Source organism: Polistes fuscatus, unplaced genomic scaffold, assembly GCF_010416935.1.
Source record: "Polistes fuscatus isolate 324 unplaced genomic scaffold, CU_Pfus_HIC Scaffold2, whole genome shotgun sequence".
Lineage (NCBI taxonomy): Eukaryota > Metazoa > Arthropoda > Insecta > Hymenoptera > Vespidae > Polistes > Polistes fuscatus.
The window spans coordinates 7,411,303-7,428,081 of record NW_025113096.1 but is presented as its reverse complement, the minus strand read 5'-3'; the positions used below and the strand labels follow the sequence as shown (position 1 = coordinate 7,428,081).

The 16,779-nt window shown below is 26.5% G+C and overlaps 2 protein-coding genes across 6 annotated transcripts; both read right to left on the bottom strand.

Moving 5' to 3' along the window:
• Positions 1-436: 436 nt before the first annotated feature.
• Positions 437-5,542, bottom strand: LOC122516424 (ankyrin repeat domain-containing protein 13C). Of its 3 annotated transcripts, none has more exons than XM_043634212.1 (11): positions 5,117-5,542; positions 4,833-5,044; positions 4,620-4,749; positions 4,430-4,471; positions 4,224-4,328; positions 4,016-4,147; positions 3,696-3,907; positions 3,487-3,618; positions 3,234-3,395; positions 2,758-3,158; positions 437-1,504 (listed from the first exon to the last, which is right to left on the bottom strand). In XM_043634212.1, exons 2-11 carry the CDS (start codon positions 4,845-4,847, stop codon positions 1,489-1,491), a joined length of 1,347 nt encoding a protein of 448 aa, XP_043490147.1. In that variant the 5' UTR covers positions 4,848-5,044; positions 5,117-5,542; the 3' UTR covers positions 437-1,488. The 3 variants fall into 3 exon arrangements, with proteins under 3 accessions (XP_043490147.1, XP_043490146.1, XP_043490149.1); XM_043634211.1 differs by lacking the exon at positions 437-1,504 and adding an exon at positions 2,340-2,688; XM_043634214.1 differs by lacking the exons at positions 437-1,504; positions 4,833-5,044 and adding an exon at positions 2,340-2,688 and having other exon boundaries at positions 5,117-5,541.
• A 6,385-nt stretch (positions 5,543-11,927) lies between these two features.
• Positions 11,928-14,816, bottom strand: LOC122516582 (leucine-rich repeat protein SHOC-2-like). Of its 3 annotated transcripts, XM_043634519.1 has the most exons (6): positions 14,604-14,807; positions 13,781-14,378; positions 12,803-13,219; positions 12,558-12,703; positions 12,394-12,479; positions 11,928-12,311 (listed from the first exon to the last, which is right to left on the bottom strand). In XM_043634519.1, exons 2-6 carry the CDS (start codon positions 14,141-14,143, stop codon positions 12,124-12,126), a joined length of 1,200 nt encoding a protein of 399 aa, XP_043490454.1. In that variant the 5' UTR covers positions 14,144-14,378; positions 14,604-14,807; the 3' UTR covers positions 11,928-12,123. The 3 variants fall into 3 exon arrangements, with proteins under 3 accessions (XP_043490454.1, XP_043490452.1, XP_043490453.1); XM_043634517.1 differs by having other exon boundaries at positions 12,803-14,378; positions 14,604-14,812; XM_043634518.1 differs by having other exon boundaries at positions 12,261-12,311; positions 12,562-12,703; positions 12,803-14,378; positions 14,604-14,816.
• Between the last annotated feature and the right edge of the window lie 1,963 nt (positions 14,817-16,779).

The window sequence follows — 16,779 nt, the reverse complement described above, 5'->3', positions numbered from 1 at the left end:
TGCTTTTTTTCTTTTTTTTTGAGCCGCCAAAAGATGAAAGTCATACATTCGTTAAGATGCTGCCAATGTCCCAATAAATACTTACGTTTTTATTCTGTACATAGCTTGCTTTGTTGCATAGCCTACCCTTTGAAAAAAGTATTTATATATATATATATACTTTTTTGATCAAATTAAGAAACCAAAAATTTTTAAAACAAATTTATTACAAAACATTAATTTTCTCAATTTTTGTTTTCTGAACTTGCATTGGCTTCTGAGCGACTCATATCAAGTCGGATCAAGCGAATAATTTCTACTTCGAATCTTTGTATTTCTTTTATTTTTTATTTTTTTATTATTATTCTCTTCCAAAAAATCACATATAATAGAATATTTTAAAATAAAATCGTCGTATTAACACAAATGGAATAGAAAAGAATCAGCTACTATGACATCAATTTCAAAAGAATGTTTATTTGATTGATCATTCACAAGGAAATATTAAATTCATAATTATTGCATATCGAGGTACATACGCAGTAGTACAGACGGCCTATCACTTAATGATTGCATATTGATATATCAAAAGTTATGAATGAGTTTGGTCGTGACTCGAAATGCGACTAAATCGATATGATATCGATTATTTGATTTGAAAGGACTGATCGAATTCGAGAGTATATATAATAGCCCATTTGTGGGAATCTCAACTCCGTTTGAATTCATTTTGCCCGATTCTCATATGCCTTTCGGATTTAATAGAAAAAAAATTTGATGATAGTAGATATTTCCAAAACCTTTCCACGTGCACGTCAATGTCGTTATTTTATTTAGATTATATTTTCTCCGCACACAATTCTCAAAATACCAAAAATTATTTATTATTGGCATTTTGATGATGAAACACGCATGGCATTTTTTTAATTTAGTCTTTGTTTTCTGTCTATTTTTTTCCCTCATTTTTTCGATCTTTCATTTTATTTTTTTTTTCTTTCTATTTTCTCTTTTTTTTTTGTTGACTTCCACCAACAATCATCCCTTACACTTCGATCGACATAATTTATTAATGCAATAATATGTGATCTATTTTTTGTTTGTTTTTTTTTTTTTGTAAATTTAGCTTATGTTAGATAAACGAGTTATAAATCTATTTATCACAACCAAATTACTGTACAATTCGGAATGTTAGAAATCATGGAAAAAGTTTTCCTCTTTCCGTTTTTTCATTTTGTCTTATATTTTATCTTATTTTACTTTATTGTTTTTATATAGTTTTATTTTGGTTAATTTTTTATTAGTTTTTTTCTCTGTAGGCATAATTATACGAAGTATTTGCTCAGAAATTTTTATTATTTTTTGTTAAGGCCGACTTCAAAGTAAACGTTATATCATCTGGTTGCGGTATTTGTTTAGAATGCATAAAAAAGCATATGGTCCCATTGAACAAAATATCAACGTTACTCTTGGATATCTTCGAAAAGGACCTTGTGAAAAATTTCAGTTTGTTTATCTTACGTCAAACCTGGAAACGACACACAAAATTCGTACGAAATGTTTCTTTTGAATATGGAGGAAAAAAAAGGAAAAAAAAACGACACCAAGAAAACAAAATATTAAAAATACAAACGAACAATTGTATATTTCTATATATATATTATATTTAATATATATATATTTTTGTTTTGTTTTACGATTATCTCTCGAATAAATTTAATAAATATATTTAGCCGCTTATACGATGGACGGTTTTTCTCTTTTTATTTTTATTTTGTTATTTTTTTATTTTTTTTATTTTTAGTTCTTTTTTTTTTAATTTTTTTATTGACCAAAGTTTAGGCACATACGTTTCTGTAGTCTACTTAAAATTTAAGTTATACTTAAGGTTTCGATCTACGTGGAATTAATATTACGGTCGTTTAGAACAGAAGGATGTGAATAAGACATTAGATATTTATTTATGAAAATATTTAATTCTCAATTTGTATTCGAATACAAATTATTGATGAGAAGTTAGCCTTAAGTTTTACTTAAACTTCAAATAGATCCAGTGCTCTCTATATTGAATTTTTACCATATCTTAAATATTAAGTCAAGACGATAAAAGATTTCAGTGACATTACATATTCTATCATTGTCTTCGGCATCATTTTAAACTATTTTCATAAGATCGGCTTATGAGCCAAAATAACTTATATATAAATAATAAATGTGTCATTTTATATATGCAATTTTTAAGAATGCAATTGTAACATATATGAATATGAATGAAGATAAGTTAATCAATCAATCTTTCATACACTCACTCTTTCTCTTTCTCTCTCTCTCTTTCTTTCTTCCTTTTTTTCTTTCTTTCTTTCGTTCTTTCTTTCGTTCTTTCTTTCTTTCTTTCTTTCTTTCTCTCTCGCTCACTTGCTATCTCTAAAAATCATTTCTGACAAACATATAAATCTACAGAATAAAATTGTATGTTCTTAAACAGAAATGTAGATTCAATTTATAACAGTTGGACATTATAGGTAACAATTGACAAACTTATGTTTGTATTTTAATACTCTTTTATAGATGATCTTGTGTGCGAAGGTTTGTACACGTTTATGTCTTTTGGAAATGGAGATTATCGAAAACCCATTTCTGGTAATATTACTCCTAGAGACATCCGCTTCAGTATAAAATCGCTTTAGGTCGAAGCCTCAGTCCGATTCATTGCTTTAAAGACGGTTTATATCGTCATCGCTTTTATATATCTTGACTATAGTATTTATAATAAGTTCTTACCTCATAGGATCTTTGAAATAATCCGATGGTACTTGAAACAACTCTGGATCAACGTCGTCACGAAAGGAAAACTCTTGAAACGTTATTTTAGCCGTAACAGTAGGTAAAATAGGTATATCGATTTTCACAGGAAAACCAGGAGGCAATTTCATTAGAACAAATTGTCTTAATTTGTTAAAATGTTTAAATGGTGCTACAACTTCCAGAACATTCAGTAGCATATCTACAGTCAGTGGAAAATCTGGACTCATAGCAACAGTTGCTTTGAAAGGCTTACTACTTTCTTTATAAACCATATTCCTTCCTAAAAGAGGACATTGTCCTGGAGGTTCAAGTATGTATTCTTCCCATGTAATATTTGACTCTGGAGGTGGATTTAACGATGCTCTTCTCATAGGAGGCTAAAACAAGTTTAGAACATTAGGAATATTATTTAGTCTATATCATGAAAAGAAAAGAAAATCGAAATTATTTACTTCGTCGTTTGCAAACCCTTGCGAATTTCCTTTCGTAAGGGACTCCATAATAGCTTTGTTCTTTTGCAAGTCTTCTTCGCTCAAATGTTCTCGCCTCTTTCTACTTTCTAATACCATACCATTAATTTGATAAAAATCAGCTGTAAAAGGTCCTACCATTTCCTAGAAAAAATATTTTGTTATAATTTACATGCGACTTATATTTCCATGTTTTTAACTAAAACGATCATTTATTATTATTACACTTAAATACCCTTTTATCTTCTCTAAAAATCCATCCGGTTTGAGCTCTTGTAAAAGTTATACCTTTGGTCGACATTTGAGTAGCCATTATATCGCTAGACATAAGGATGTCAACTTCATTTTCAATTTCAATCTCTGTCTCCTAAAAATAATAATGTTAATATAGATTTTTAAAAAATTATATAAACGTACTATATATATAAAATAAAATTAAAACACCTCGTATCTCAAACGCTGATAAAGTTTAGCCTTATTGTCAAGGATAGTCAAAGATTTGCCAGGTTTTTTATCTCCATTAAAAATAAACGATATGTCACCTCTTTCCCATCTCATATCATTAAAGTCTACAAGAGTAGTATCCATTCTAATTGACGCTCCACTTTTATATATTCTACATATATCTGATGGTAATACTCTTGATAGTAGAGGCACTGAAAGAATTCATTTATTATTATAGATTAAATAACAGCTTGAATAATATTGAAAATATTTAATTATTTGCAGTAATATAATATGTGAAGAATATGTTGTTGCTATACCCCAACTTTGAAAGTCCCACTTTAACTCCATATAAAAATCACCCATTTGATGTAAAGCAGCGATTAAGCTTGGCCTTCTTTCCTCCATTTGTTCTCTTGCTTGTTGTTTTAATTTTCTTACTAAAGATGATACTATAAGAAAGTACTATTACTTAGTTTGATATTAATAATATTGAATATAAAAAATGTTTATATTTAAAAAACTCACTAGTTTGCCTGTCTCCGTAACTGATAGCTTCTGCCAAAGGACTCCATCCGGCTAAATTTTTAACCTTGACAGGTGCACCATGGGCGAGTAATAACAGAACACATTCTGTAACATCATTTATTCTTTGTGCATTCTACTTGAAAAGTAGTCTTATATTCATCTATTTGATATAGCCGATATTAATGACAAATTTCTCATCGTATTACCTTTTCTTCCTAACATCACAGCTAAGTGTAGAGGTGTATTTCCTAAAAGATACAATATACTTTATTTAAAACATACTTAGTTACATGTACATGTATTCAAATTTAGATCACTACCTACTATTCTATATGCATGTATGCAGAACGCATAAACTTTCAGAGTCAAAATAGTCATGAAATTATTAAGACGAACCTTGTTTATCTTTTTGACTGAGACTGTGAGTTCTGATTAATGAACTCAAAGTTTTAATGTCCCCTTGAAAGATACATTTGTGAAGCGGATACTGTTCACTTTCTGTGTTGTCAGCCATCGTAGTTTGTGTCTAAGATGATATTATAAATTAGCGTTGAGATAAGATTTCTTATATTAAGTTTTGTTTTTTTAAAAAGATGATTGAAACGTAACTTTAAGGCAAATCATATTATCCAAAACCGTAGATTAGTAGATATTATTTTCAAGGTTTTACAAAGGTAGTCTTCATGACTTATAAGCAAACACAGTTGGAATACATAGATACTTCTTTGCTTTGCCAAATCTTTTTTTACATTATGTATTATTTTTAGTCCTTATTTAGATAACATGTACATATTGTGGTTTTCTTAATGACGCATCCTTTTCTGTGATTTACTCGGATTTAACCCCAATGGTAGAACATATTGTTTAATCAAAATCTTGACATTAGTGCTTACCTTAATTAAGACTCAGCCTATTACAGAAACTAATGTATCAGTATAATGCGCAATATACATATTTCATGAAATATCACTTAAATTCAATTGATTAATAATGACTCCTAATTATTAAATTTACATTTAATTTAGTTATCATGGTGTTATTATTACTATTATAACCAATAATAAAATGCACGTTTTCTCGGTATCATGTATTACGCAAAAGAATTGTCAATAATAGAGTTGCTAAGATAAGTATAAAGCATCATGAAATGGCTAATTTATCTTGACTAGGCCTATATTTCGACCCTTCGAACAATATATTTTTCTTAGTTAATTCTTCTGTTTATATTTGTACGAATACATCACAAAATATTATGATAAACCAAACACGTCGGTGTAAAATTGATATAGAAACGGCCGCTAATTACATCGATTTACTTTTTATATCGATTCTTCTACTTGTTCGATTAGTCGATTATTTTTATTATACGATACTTCGAGTATCGATATGTTAAAACACCTTATAAGTACGTATATACATACTTATTTTTAAATACATAATTAAATATTATCCTAAATAATACCCGATACACGCATACATACACATATATTTATGTAAATAAGCAATTTTTAACTTATGTGCTTATGGATTCATGAAAATACTCTTCTATAGAATTATCTAAATATTACATCTTCTAATTAAATATAACCTTTATAACAAGAAATCAATATAAAAACTAAAATAATATAATTGTTCTTTTTTTTATTCTTAATTTGTTAATATCTATAGTAAATATTTTTTGGAAAAAATATTCTTTTTCTTCATTTCACGAAAGAAACTTTTTTAAATATACATACCTAATTTTTAATCGTATACTTTTCATTATCTTTCGTATCGAAAAAAAATAGTTAAACGAAAAGTTTGAATCAAGTTCTAAATAATTTCGTTAGAGAACGCTAGTATAGCGATATTATGGGTTGATATTTCACGCATCCATTACATTTGCTACGTATGTGTTATATTTATACAAAATCTTATTTCTGTTTAAAGCTATTTTAATATATTTCTCGTTAATCAGATAAATTATCAATATTATGTGGCATCTGTTTTGCCTTGTTGCTTTTCTGTTTTTCCTTTTCAAATGGTTTAAATAATTTTTCGGTGTCTCCCTCTTGCTTCATTTTTCTATAGAAAAATACATATATATTAAAATGATAACATAATATATTACAATGAAATAATTTAAATAGTATATAAAACTAATCATATTGCATATTTACCTGTACTTTGTTTTACGAGAACGCACTTTAATTATATAAAAAATAATATATCCTATTAATATTAATAGAGTTCCCATTAAACCTAGCATGATTGCCAATAAGACGATATTTAATTGAGACCAAAAATCATCGTCTTCGGGGTTTTCAATTGGATCGATTGTTAACGAATAACTGTTAATAAGATTACTAATAAGTTTCTGTCTCATTTCAAATTTGAATGTTTAAACATATTATATACTTCATAAATTTAAATTATGTCATAAAAAAAAATTTTTTAATGTATGTAAATTTAAACCACTTTTTTAATCATTAGCTGACACATGAATTACTTAATATTGTCTATTTTGATATCAAATATAACTAACGACGTCTCAGTTTCTTGTTCGTCTAATTTATCAAATGGTCGATCCATAATTCTGGCCATATCCATTCCAAGCTGTTTAAATGTAGATTTTCCAAGCCAATTAGCTAAATCATCACGACCCAATGTCCGGAGTCGATGAACCAAAGCTTCGTGACTTTGACCAAGACCTTCAGCCGGTGAACTGTTCCAATGAATAAGTTGTCTTATACACGGAATATCCTCATCTACTGTCCGTTCTGTCGATATAATTTGTTTTTATTTTTTTATTTAATTATTTTGTATTTCTATAATACAATTGTTTTATAAAAACATTATGATATCCTTATATTTCTGAACTTTACATTTTTATCTAAATTATTTTTTTATTGTATTAACAATTCTTGGTTCGTTATTAATTGTGTAAATTTAATTTAGCATAAAACGTGCAACATTTTTTTTTAAAGAAATTCAAACATTGTATTAGTAAAAAAAACTTTTAATTGTCAAAGAGTTTGTTTATAGCAATTTTTAAGTCACCATTATGCTCTCATATAAATGTCAATATATATTTTTTTTTAATTAATTTATTTTACCCGCTGCCGCCAAATTCATCGGCAATTCATAAGACGTGTAATGAAGAGCAGCAATAAGACGCCGACATTCGAATGGATCTAAACGTGCAGCGATATATTCCAATTGATTCAAATTAACATCGATCGTGCAGAAAGTAACATACGGTAATGCAAAATGCACAAATAAGTACACGATTAAATGAAAAGTTGAGTTTTTCATTGATTGATTACAATTATGTATGCCTTAGATTACTAACAGAAAGTAAATGTTGATCGAAAACGAATCTTTTTTTAAAGATCGTCAGGTTTATAAATCAATGCCACTCAGTTTGGTCTCTTACATAAAAATGTGTATAAGGTGATAAAAAGTTAAGTCTAGATCAATGTTCTCAAAACTTTTATAAAAAATTAAAAAAAAAAAAACTTATTGATATTTAATTGATTTTTAATTATTAATATTTACAATCGTGTATTTAAAAATTTATAAAAGATTTGTTTATACTTTTACGAAAGCATAGATACATTCCAAGTTTCTTTGATTAACCTTCTAACTATTTTATTATCTTGTATCATTAATTTCTAAATTTTATTAACTATTAGCATTTATCTAACAATTATACAATAATTGATAAGGATTTTAAATAATTTTCTTCCTTATAAATTGTTGCAATAGTAAAATCAACAGTTAATTTTTATCATCGTTTGTGCTTCTTTCGAGTTTTCTTTTTTTTTTTTTTAAAACATTTGCAACATGTAGTTGATGATGGTTTGGCTTGAACGCTGGAAGTTGTTGTCATAACATGTTGCGGTGCAGGATAAGTTACATCTTCAATTGTTGGCTTGGTTTCTATTTTCTGCAGCTTTCTTAGACTCGTTGCACCCCTTTTCAATTCTCCTTTACCTTTTTCAAGATCCACCGGCAATAATTCTCTAATTAATATGAAATTTAAATATAAAATGTGTATATTTGTAAAATTCAATCTGTTCGAATATTTTCTTATTATATATATATATATTCTCTTATATCATAAATTTTAATATATTTGTTAGATAAATTTAAATAAGAATTTTTGTTCTATTACTTTTACCTATCTTTTGTCTTTCTTCCTACTAGCCTATGTACTAAGGCCATTAACTTGTTTCTTAAATACAATGTACAACAGCAAGTTAGAATTATCACTACGATGACGACAATACCAGCAGTTTGAAGTGACATTTTATAGGAAGAAATTCCTAAAAATACACATTATCATTTTTCAAATTTCCACATAAAAAAAATCTATGTACCCTTACCTTCTTGCAATTGCGTTTTATTTAAAAACGGAACAAATTTATCTAAATCCATCCTGTTTTCTCTTTTAAAATCTTTATTACTCTTGTTCCTTGGAATAGTGGTAATATTTTCGCCGTAATAATCTCTAAATGTAAAATTGTAATATTATGACAATCGTAGATAAAGCAAAGTACTCATTTGATTCGTTATATTATATATATTCCAGATCCTTATTAATTGAAAATAAAAATGAAATCATCTAAATAACTATATCGAATGATATCAAGAATCATGATACCATTAAGAAAAAAATAAGTAATATCTACAACCCACCCGAGTATATCATAAAGTATACTTTTATAATTTTACGTTATACTATATTTTCCTTTTATAAATAAATTCATTTTACACACACCGAGTCGACGACTTTTGAACAGCCTCGCTGGACGTTAATGAAAAGAAGATTTCGGTACTGCTTAATTGTAATAAATTATTTAATTTTGCTTGCAAATTTTGGTACTTTTTTAATTCATTCATTTTGAATAAAGAAACAAAATCTTGCCGATCTTCTTCTCCATCTAAAGGATCTAAAAAGAGATTATTGATAATTTATATGATTATTTTATTTTAAACAAATGTATATGTACTTACGTAATAAAATAATTTGTGAATAACTATTTATTTTATTCGAATAAATCAAATACTGTAACAATTCTTTTTTTTTTTAATATTTTTTTTAATTTACTAACTTAACCTTTTTTTTCAGCACTAAATATAAATATTCTCACAATTTATTCTCAGAGATGTGTTTGAGGATATACATACAGTGAATATATATATATATTAATTAATAATTTTACCAATGAAAAAATTTAAATTACGTATCGATACCATTCGCAATTCCTAAATTATTGGATGTCAAAATATTCATTAACCGTGAAGATATTACCTATCGAATGTTTATTTTTTTCGTAATAATAAAAGGATGCTTGATGGTAAAAAAATTTGGACTTTTTAAAATATTTTTCTACAATGCGATTTGTACGTAACATTTATATTGTAATAATTATTTTCATAACAGTGAGTTACATATTAATTTTCTATTTTTACTTACGCATCTATTAAATAATTTTTTGTCTTCACATCTTTTTGTGAATTGATTTTTATAATATAATATAGGTTATGACTTTTTACATTATTAAATGCAAAAATTGAATAAATTAAAATGCATTTATATATAGTGAGCCTAAAGAGTATTCGTACCCGCTTCTACTGTAAATTTATAAAAAAAAAAAAGAAATTATATATATTTTATTATTTTTATATAGATTATATATATAAAAATAATATATTATATATATTTTATTACTGTTTTATTACTACTTTATTATTTTTTTAATTTATTACTTAAAAATTATATATATATATATTATATTAGAAATATGACTTGTTTAATGCAATGATGGAGGAGGAAAGTTTCAATCAAAAGGAACTCGAATATTTATCGTTGAGATTAAATCCTTTGGAATGTCTTCAACTAATAAAAATAATGAACGCCTCGATGAAATATATTCCTGATATACATACAACAAGGATTCTACGAGAATATTCTTACAACGATGGAATTACTAATCGGGATTGTTTAATCGGACTTGAAAATTGGAACCATAATTACCTAGGTGCTAATACGGTAAAACAGAGTTCATATAACATTGAGGTCTTTTCTTTCAGTAACCGTATGTCGATTATTTTATTTATTAAAATATACCAGTGCTTAAAAAATCATCTCTTGAAAATTCATATAATTGTTAAAAACAATAGCAATTAATAATATGTGTATGTTACAAAACAAAAGGAGAAGAAAATTTTAATATTCGCGAGACAATGGATCTGACTTTGAGAATGTTAGGAAGGCCTGATCTAGCAAAATATATAACAAGAAGTAGAAATATCAAATCTTTCAATGCTATCATCAAAAGACAACCTCATTTAATTTCAAAACGAAATTCATATAAGAGTTTGGAGAAAGCATTTTTTGGTAAGGAGAAAGAAAAGAATGAAAGAATGGACGAAAATTGCACGAATGAAGTTCATGAAAATCAACACAACGTGTCTCCGATCGATGAAAAAAGGACATCGTATGTTAATTTAAATTGCATCGTTCATGGTTACACACTTATCATTTAATTATTTTTATATACATATACTATCTTATAGTCAAGAAAAACAGGCCAATGAAATGACTGAAAATAAACAAGTAATTGATACGAACGGAAGTTCAACAAATATGCGATGGTTGAATCTTTTCCTTCTTCTTGGTTTTTTTTTCGTTGTTACATGCATCATATTACTTTGCATAACTCGTAAATGGAAACGTGCAAAATTGATGAACGGAAGATCGATGTAATTATTAAAATAATTTAAATTCTTAACAATGTGTGGTATCATCTATATGAAATGAAAGTGAAGATATGATATATTTGTAAATCTTTTTTTTAATTCAGTCATCTAGAAGAAAAAGGAAAATCGAATGGTTGCACATGCAATTGCTCGGATGTAGATATTGAAAGCGGATCGTTTGATCATTATTCTCCGAAATATCACAGAGGTCGGAGAAATGATCAAGACAAATCTCGAATACTTTTAAAGAGAAAAAAGAAAGAAAAAACGAAAGATAGGAATTATTTTGATTCATGTATTAAGACAAATTCGAAAGCTAAGGAAAAAAGGAAAAAGCATAAAAGTAAAAGAAAATCCGTAAAAATGAAAAATTTCGACGAAGGAAAAGTAAACGAAATTAAATTTTTAGTATGATAGTATGATTACATAGCTCCCGTATGTTCATTTGTTATATTAAATTTTGTATTTCTTTAATGTTTTCATTTTATATTTGCAGTTGGACCGAAAAAGAACTCGTTTGAGTACGGTGCGCGATTATAAGAATTATCCAATTTGCGATTGTTGCAAATGCACAGCTGATTACAAATGACAATATGTTCAAAGTATAATGTTTAAAAGTTGAACGCAAGCAAAAATCAAAAGGCACTTTTTAGTAGGTTGATAACGATTTGCAAATGTTGGATTGTTGCATAAAACAGATATCTAAACGTGGCATTTAATATATTCAAACTATCGAATTAATTTCACACCAAGGAAAGATATTATTAGTTTTTTAAATAAATTATATATATATATACATTCATAAGCATATAACATTATATCTCGTAAATGTATGCAAATAAGAAAATCATTTGAAAACATAATTTTCGTTGACTTTATTATATCTTTCAGTATCAATTTTTTTCGCACACAATGATAAGAATAAAAAAATATATACCAAAGATTTTGATGTTTCCTTACATTTTAATAAAATTTACATGTTTTTTATTTACTACTTCTCATGCTTTTCATATTTAATTAATCACAGTTTTCATGTAAAGTAATATATGCATCTAAATAAGTGTACAGTAACAGAACATAAATAATTAATATTTTATCTACTATATATTATAATATTATCTATAAATATTTATCTAAATATTTATGTATAATCTCAAGCATCGTCAAATTGACCCGTTTCAAATTCAGTATTCAAAGATAAAATACCATTATCTATCATCTGTTGAACATGCTTTAAAGTAGGCTTTGCGTGTAAATCTGCTGGACAAAAATATTCCCTTAAAAATTTTCTTTTGTAAGCAACGAGCGGAGAACATCGTATCAATTTTGGTTTCCAACATTCTGTTAAAATAATACATTATGTAACGTATTTTTTACAGTACAGTAATGAGATAAAAAGATATTAGAAAATATATCAATTTACCATTTGGATCGAAATCTTCTGCTGAATCATCTGATTCATCCCAATTTTCCTTAGACCATTCAAAAGAAGTCTGTACTTCTGAAAATCTAAAAATTAACCAAAGATTTTCATTACATAATAAAACCATTAAATAACGTTCAATAGAAAATAAAAGTGATATATACTTATCATCATTAGTATTATATATGCATAATGAGTCAAATTTATTGTCACTATCATACACAGTCTCTTTCTTTAAACCAACTACTCTAAATTTTTCATTCCAATATTCTAACAATGCAGCTCTTAAATGTTCATAATTATATGTTATCTTAAAATTTAATTTATTAATATAAAAAATTAGATTTTTTAAAATTATTATTTGTCGTTTTTAATTTTCTAAATAGAAATACTTCTGCAATTATCTTACCGGTAAATCATTAGTCAAAAAATAGTTTTGTTCGAGATCTATTCCTTGTAAAGTAGTCATGTTAATATTAACATTTGTTTCTTTAAACAATTCATTATTATAAAGGTCCAAAAATTGTAAATTATTTAAATGTATTATAGAACTTGGTAAACTAGTTAATGCATTATTATTAGCCTTTAAGGTTTTAAGCGAAGCCAATTGACCGATAGAATCAGGCAAACTAACTAATAAATTATCATTCATTATCAAATTTTGTAAATTGTGCAATTCACATATTTCATTAGGTAACCAAGTGATATAATTATAACTAATATCAATTGTTACCAAAGCCAAAAATTCATTTATGCATTTAGGTATTTTCGCAATATTTGTTTGACGAATATTTATTTCCTTCAGGCTAGATTTAGTATTTATATCCTGAATTGGTAAAAAAGAAAAAAGATTTATTTTTGCTGTTAATACATCATTTCCAATGTTCAAGCTTTCAGGTGAAGCTAGCCTTTTAAAAATTTGACTCAAAAGTTGTTCAGACAATTTACATTCTATCATTGACAATTTTTTAATATTTGAAATTGGTATTTTTTTGCTTGAAAAATAAAAGTTTTTAAATACAGTATGATCTAACAATACTTCTTCTAATTGATTATATTTCTTATTAAATATCCAATTAGGAAACAACGAACAAATATCATTGTTTCTTGCATAAAATCTTTTAATATTTGTACTATGCAATGGAATATCCAACATGATATGAATATTTTGTGATAAAACTAACATTTCCAAACTGGACATTCCCGTTTTAATGCAATTAGGAATACATGTAAAATTGTTATTTGCTATAGAAAGATATTTTAATCTATTCAGTATTTTGTATGTGCATGGAATGTCTGTTAATTTATTGAAACTTAAATCCAAATCTTCAAGATTTAATAAATTTCCGATATTTTCTGGCACTTCTTTTAAGTTGTTATTATGTACCTTTAAAGAAATTAGTTCTTTCAGATCTCCGACTACATTTGGTAAGCATGAAAGTTCATTATTATTAAGAATAAGATGTTGTAGATTTTTTAATAGACATAAATATTTTGGAAGTTCTGTTAAATAACAGTTAGTTAAATCTAATTTAATCAGATTAGTCAATTTGTTCGGCAGAAACTCTTTTTTTAAATTACATGAATCTTGTATATGAAGCACACTTTTTGAATTTGATGATTCTTCGTTATAATTATTCATCAATATAGAGTTCATACCAGATGATTCCATAAGACTGCGCTGACAGTGATTTATTATGCTCTCCGCTTGTTCTTTATACACTAGTATTTTAGGATTTTTTTCTTCCATTTCTTTTTATAAAAATATATTCAATCAGGAACGATGACTCCAATCCTGTTAATTCTTTTTTATATAATTTTTATAGACGTTATTTGATATAAATATTAATTTCTAAATTTCTTTTACAATAGCCCTGCATAAGATCTATCTACTTCTTTTCTTATAATAGGTACAGAGAATATTTCATTCAACATCCATGCAAAAAACATTGATCAAATCAAATTGAACAAATTTTAGAAGTTATCTGAAACAAAGAAATAATCCAAAAGTACTAATTGAAAGACTAATACATCAAATTATTATTAATTTAAGATATATATATATATATAGATATTAATAGTTAAAAGTATAAGATATTAATATGTCATAAATATAATATGTAATAAATGTAAAATACACATGAAAAAAAAAGATTAAGAACAATTGACATCATATACAAATATATTTGAATGAATATAAAAATGTTTACATAATATCAACAAGAATTGAAAGCAACTTAATACATAGAAATATTTCATGATTTTTGCTTATCCAAAACTAAGGCACATATGATATGATATGTTACATTATACATATAACGGGGATCCTAACTGCCAAACTCTACCGCTTGATAGCAGCATTTTACTAAGATCGTTTAGCGCAAAATTTAAAATAGTGTTTATAGAAAATTTGAAATACAACTGATTTAAATAATTCTCTCTACAATTAATTATTTATAAAATAAAAAATTATTAAATACAGAGTTAAAAAATCCTATTGAGAGTAAATTAAGTAGAATCTGGAAGTGTTAATTAAAAAAAAATAATATATGATACAGTAAGCTACATAATATGTCATATGTTTCGAATGGGCTTTCAAATGGGTGAATGTGTGAACTCAAATACAAGAATAATCGAACTGCATAATTACATATTAATAAATATTAAAAAATATAAATAAATATTTATGATAATAAATAAAATAATAATAATAATAATAATAATAATAATAATAATAATAATAATAATAATAATAATAATAATTTATTAATATAACTCATCTTTGTTCTCTTAGCTGTAATACTGTAATTTTTATTATGTTCAATATCAAAATTTTTGCGCTAAACGATCTATAACGTGTTCAATTACGTTCAAATAATTAAGTGAATGAGGTAACAAAAATTGACTTATAAAAATCTAACACAATACTTAATAAAAATCTTTGAACAAAAGTAAGAACACGTGTTCGCGTTACTACCGCTGCGTTGAGAGAGCGCATGTGTCTCGTTCGGTGGTCGAGAAGGAAGAGAGCGAGTAGCGTGAGTTATTCAGGTACATAGGGTTTTTTTGGTATTCAGTTCCACCACCAGAGGCGTGACAGTAGAAGTGTTTAAGCCCCAAACTTTGTCATGATGGCCACAGATCTTGCTCTTTACTTTTTTAAATGACACTTAGTATTTTGGACTTTACAGTATTATAGCTCATATTAATACGAATTCAACGATATAGTATACTATGACCTTTAGTCAGCCATTCGATTCAGGAACCTTGACTATAATGCAAACGATTTCGTTTAAAAATCACATTAAAGGGGGAAATAAGTGTAGAGGCTTCAAAAAATTTAATTTTTTTTTATAAATCGCTTGTGTGTAAAACTATTAAAAAATATAGTCATAAAATTTCAAGTCAAAAATCCAAATCATTCAAAAGTTATAAGCGATTACGTGAGCGTCCGTCGTTCAAGTGTTGGTACGCGTGGCATGTAATAGGAGCGGTCGAGCTTTTTTCAAACGCGTTTTTCTCGAAACGATTTTTTTCGGATTTGTTTATACTCTAGCTTAAAAAGTTTTCTACCGATTATTTTAAAACTTGGTATATAACTTCTTCATATAAACACGCTCTGTTTGAACTAAAATCTAAACAATATCTTTGTTTAAAGTATTTTTTTATTGTAAAAAAATGGCAAAAAATCATGTTTTATGTTCACACCCATCTAAAAATTATAATATTCAATTTTTTTGAGGAAAGTGCAGTTCACATAGAAGAGACACATATAAAAAAAGGAAATTCTCTGTGTGATTAAGTTCTGATAAAAATTGCGGCTTCCAGAATGTAGACAAACTGCTCAGTCAAGTGGAAACTACAATGCGCGGCAGTTGATATCTTCGTTACTTTTCGAGGAAAATCTTAGAAAATTTTAGAATATATTCTCAAATATATGTGTAAAATAACCTAACAATATTAATAAATTATATAAATTACTTATATATTAAAAAAATTCATGAAAATCACAATGAAAATATCGTTTTACACCTATTTCTCTTAAATGTTCGAATTGAAATCCATGTTCTTGTAGGCACAATTCCACTTTACGTAGTAGAGTCTTACGTAGTAAGATCATAGTATACTATATCTTTGAATTCGTATTAATATGGGCTAAAATACTGTAAAGTCACAAATACTAAGTGCTATTTAAAAAAATAAAGGTAGCCTTAAAAAACATTAAAAAAATTAATTTTTTTCTACTTTTTGTTTATTGCAATGTATAGTCAATCAAAAACAGATCAACTTTTATTTAAAGTATTTTTTGTCAGGTTATCGTAAGTACTTGAAAAATCGTGACTAGAGTTATATGGGACACCCTGTATATACACATGAATATGAATG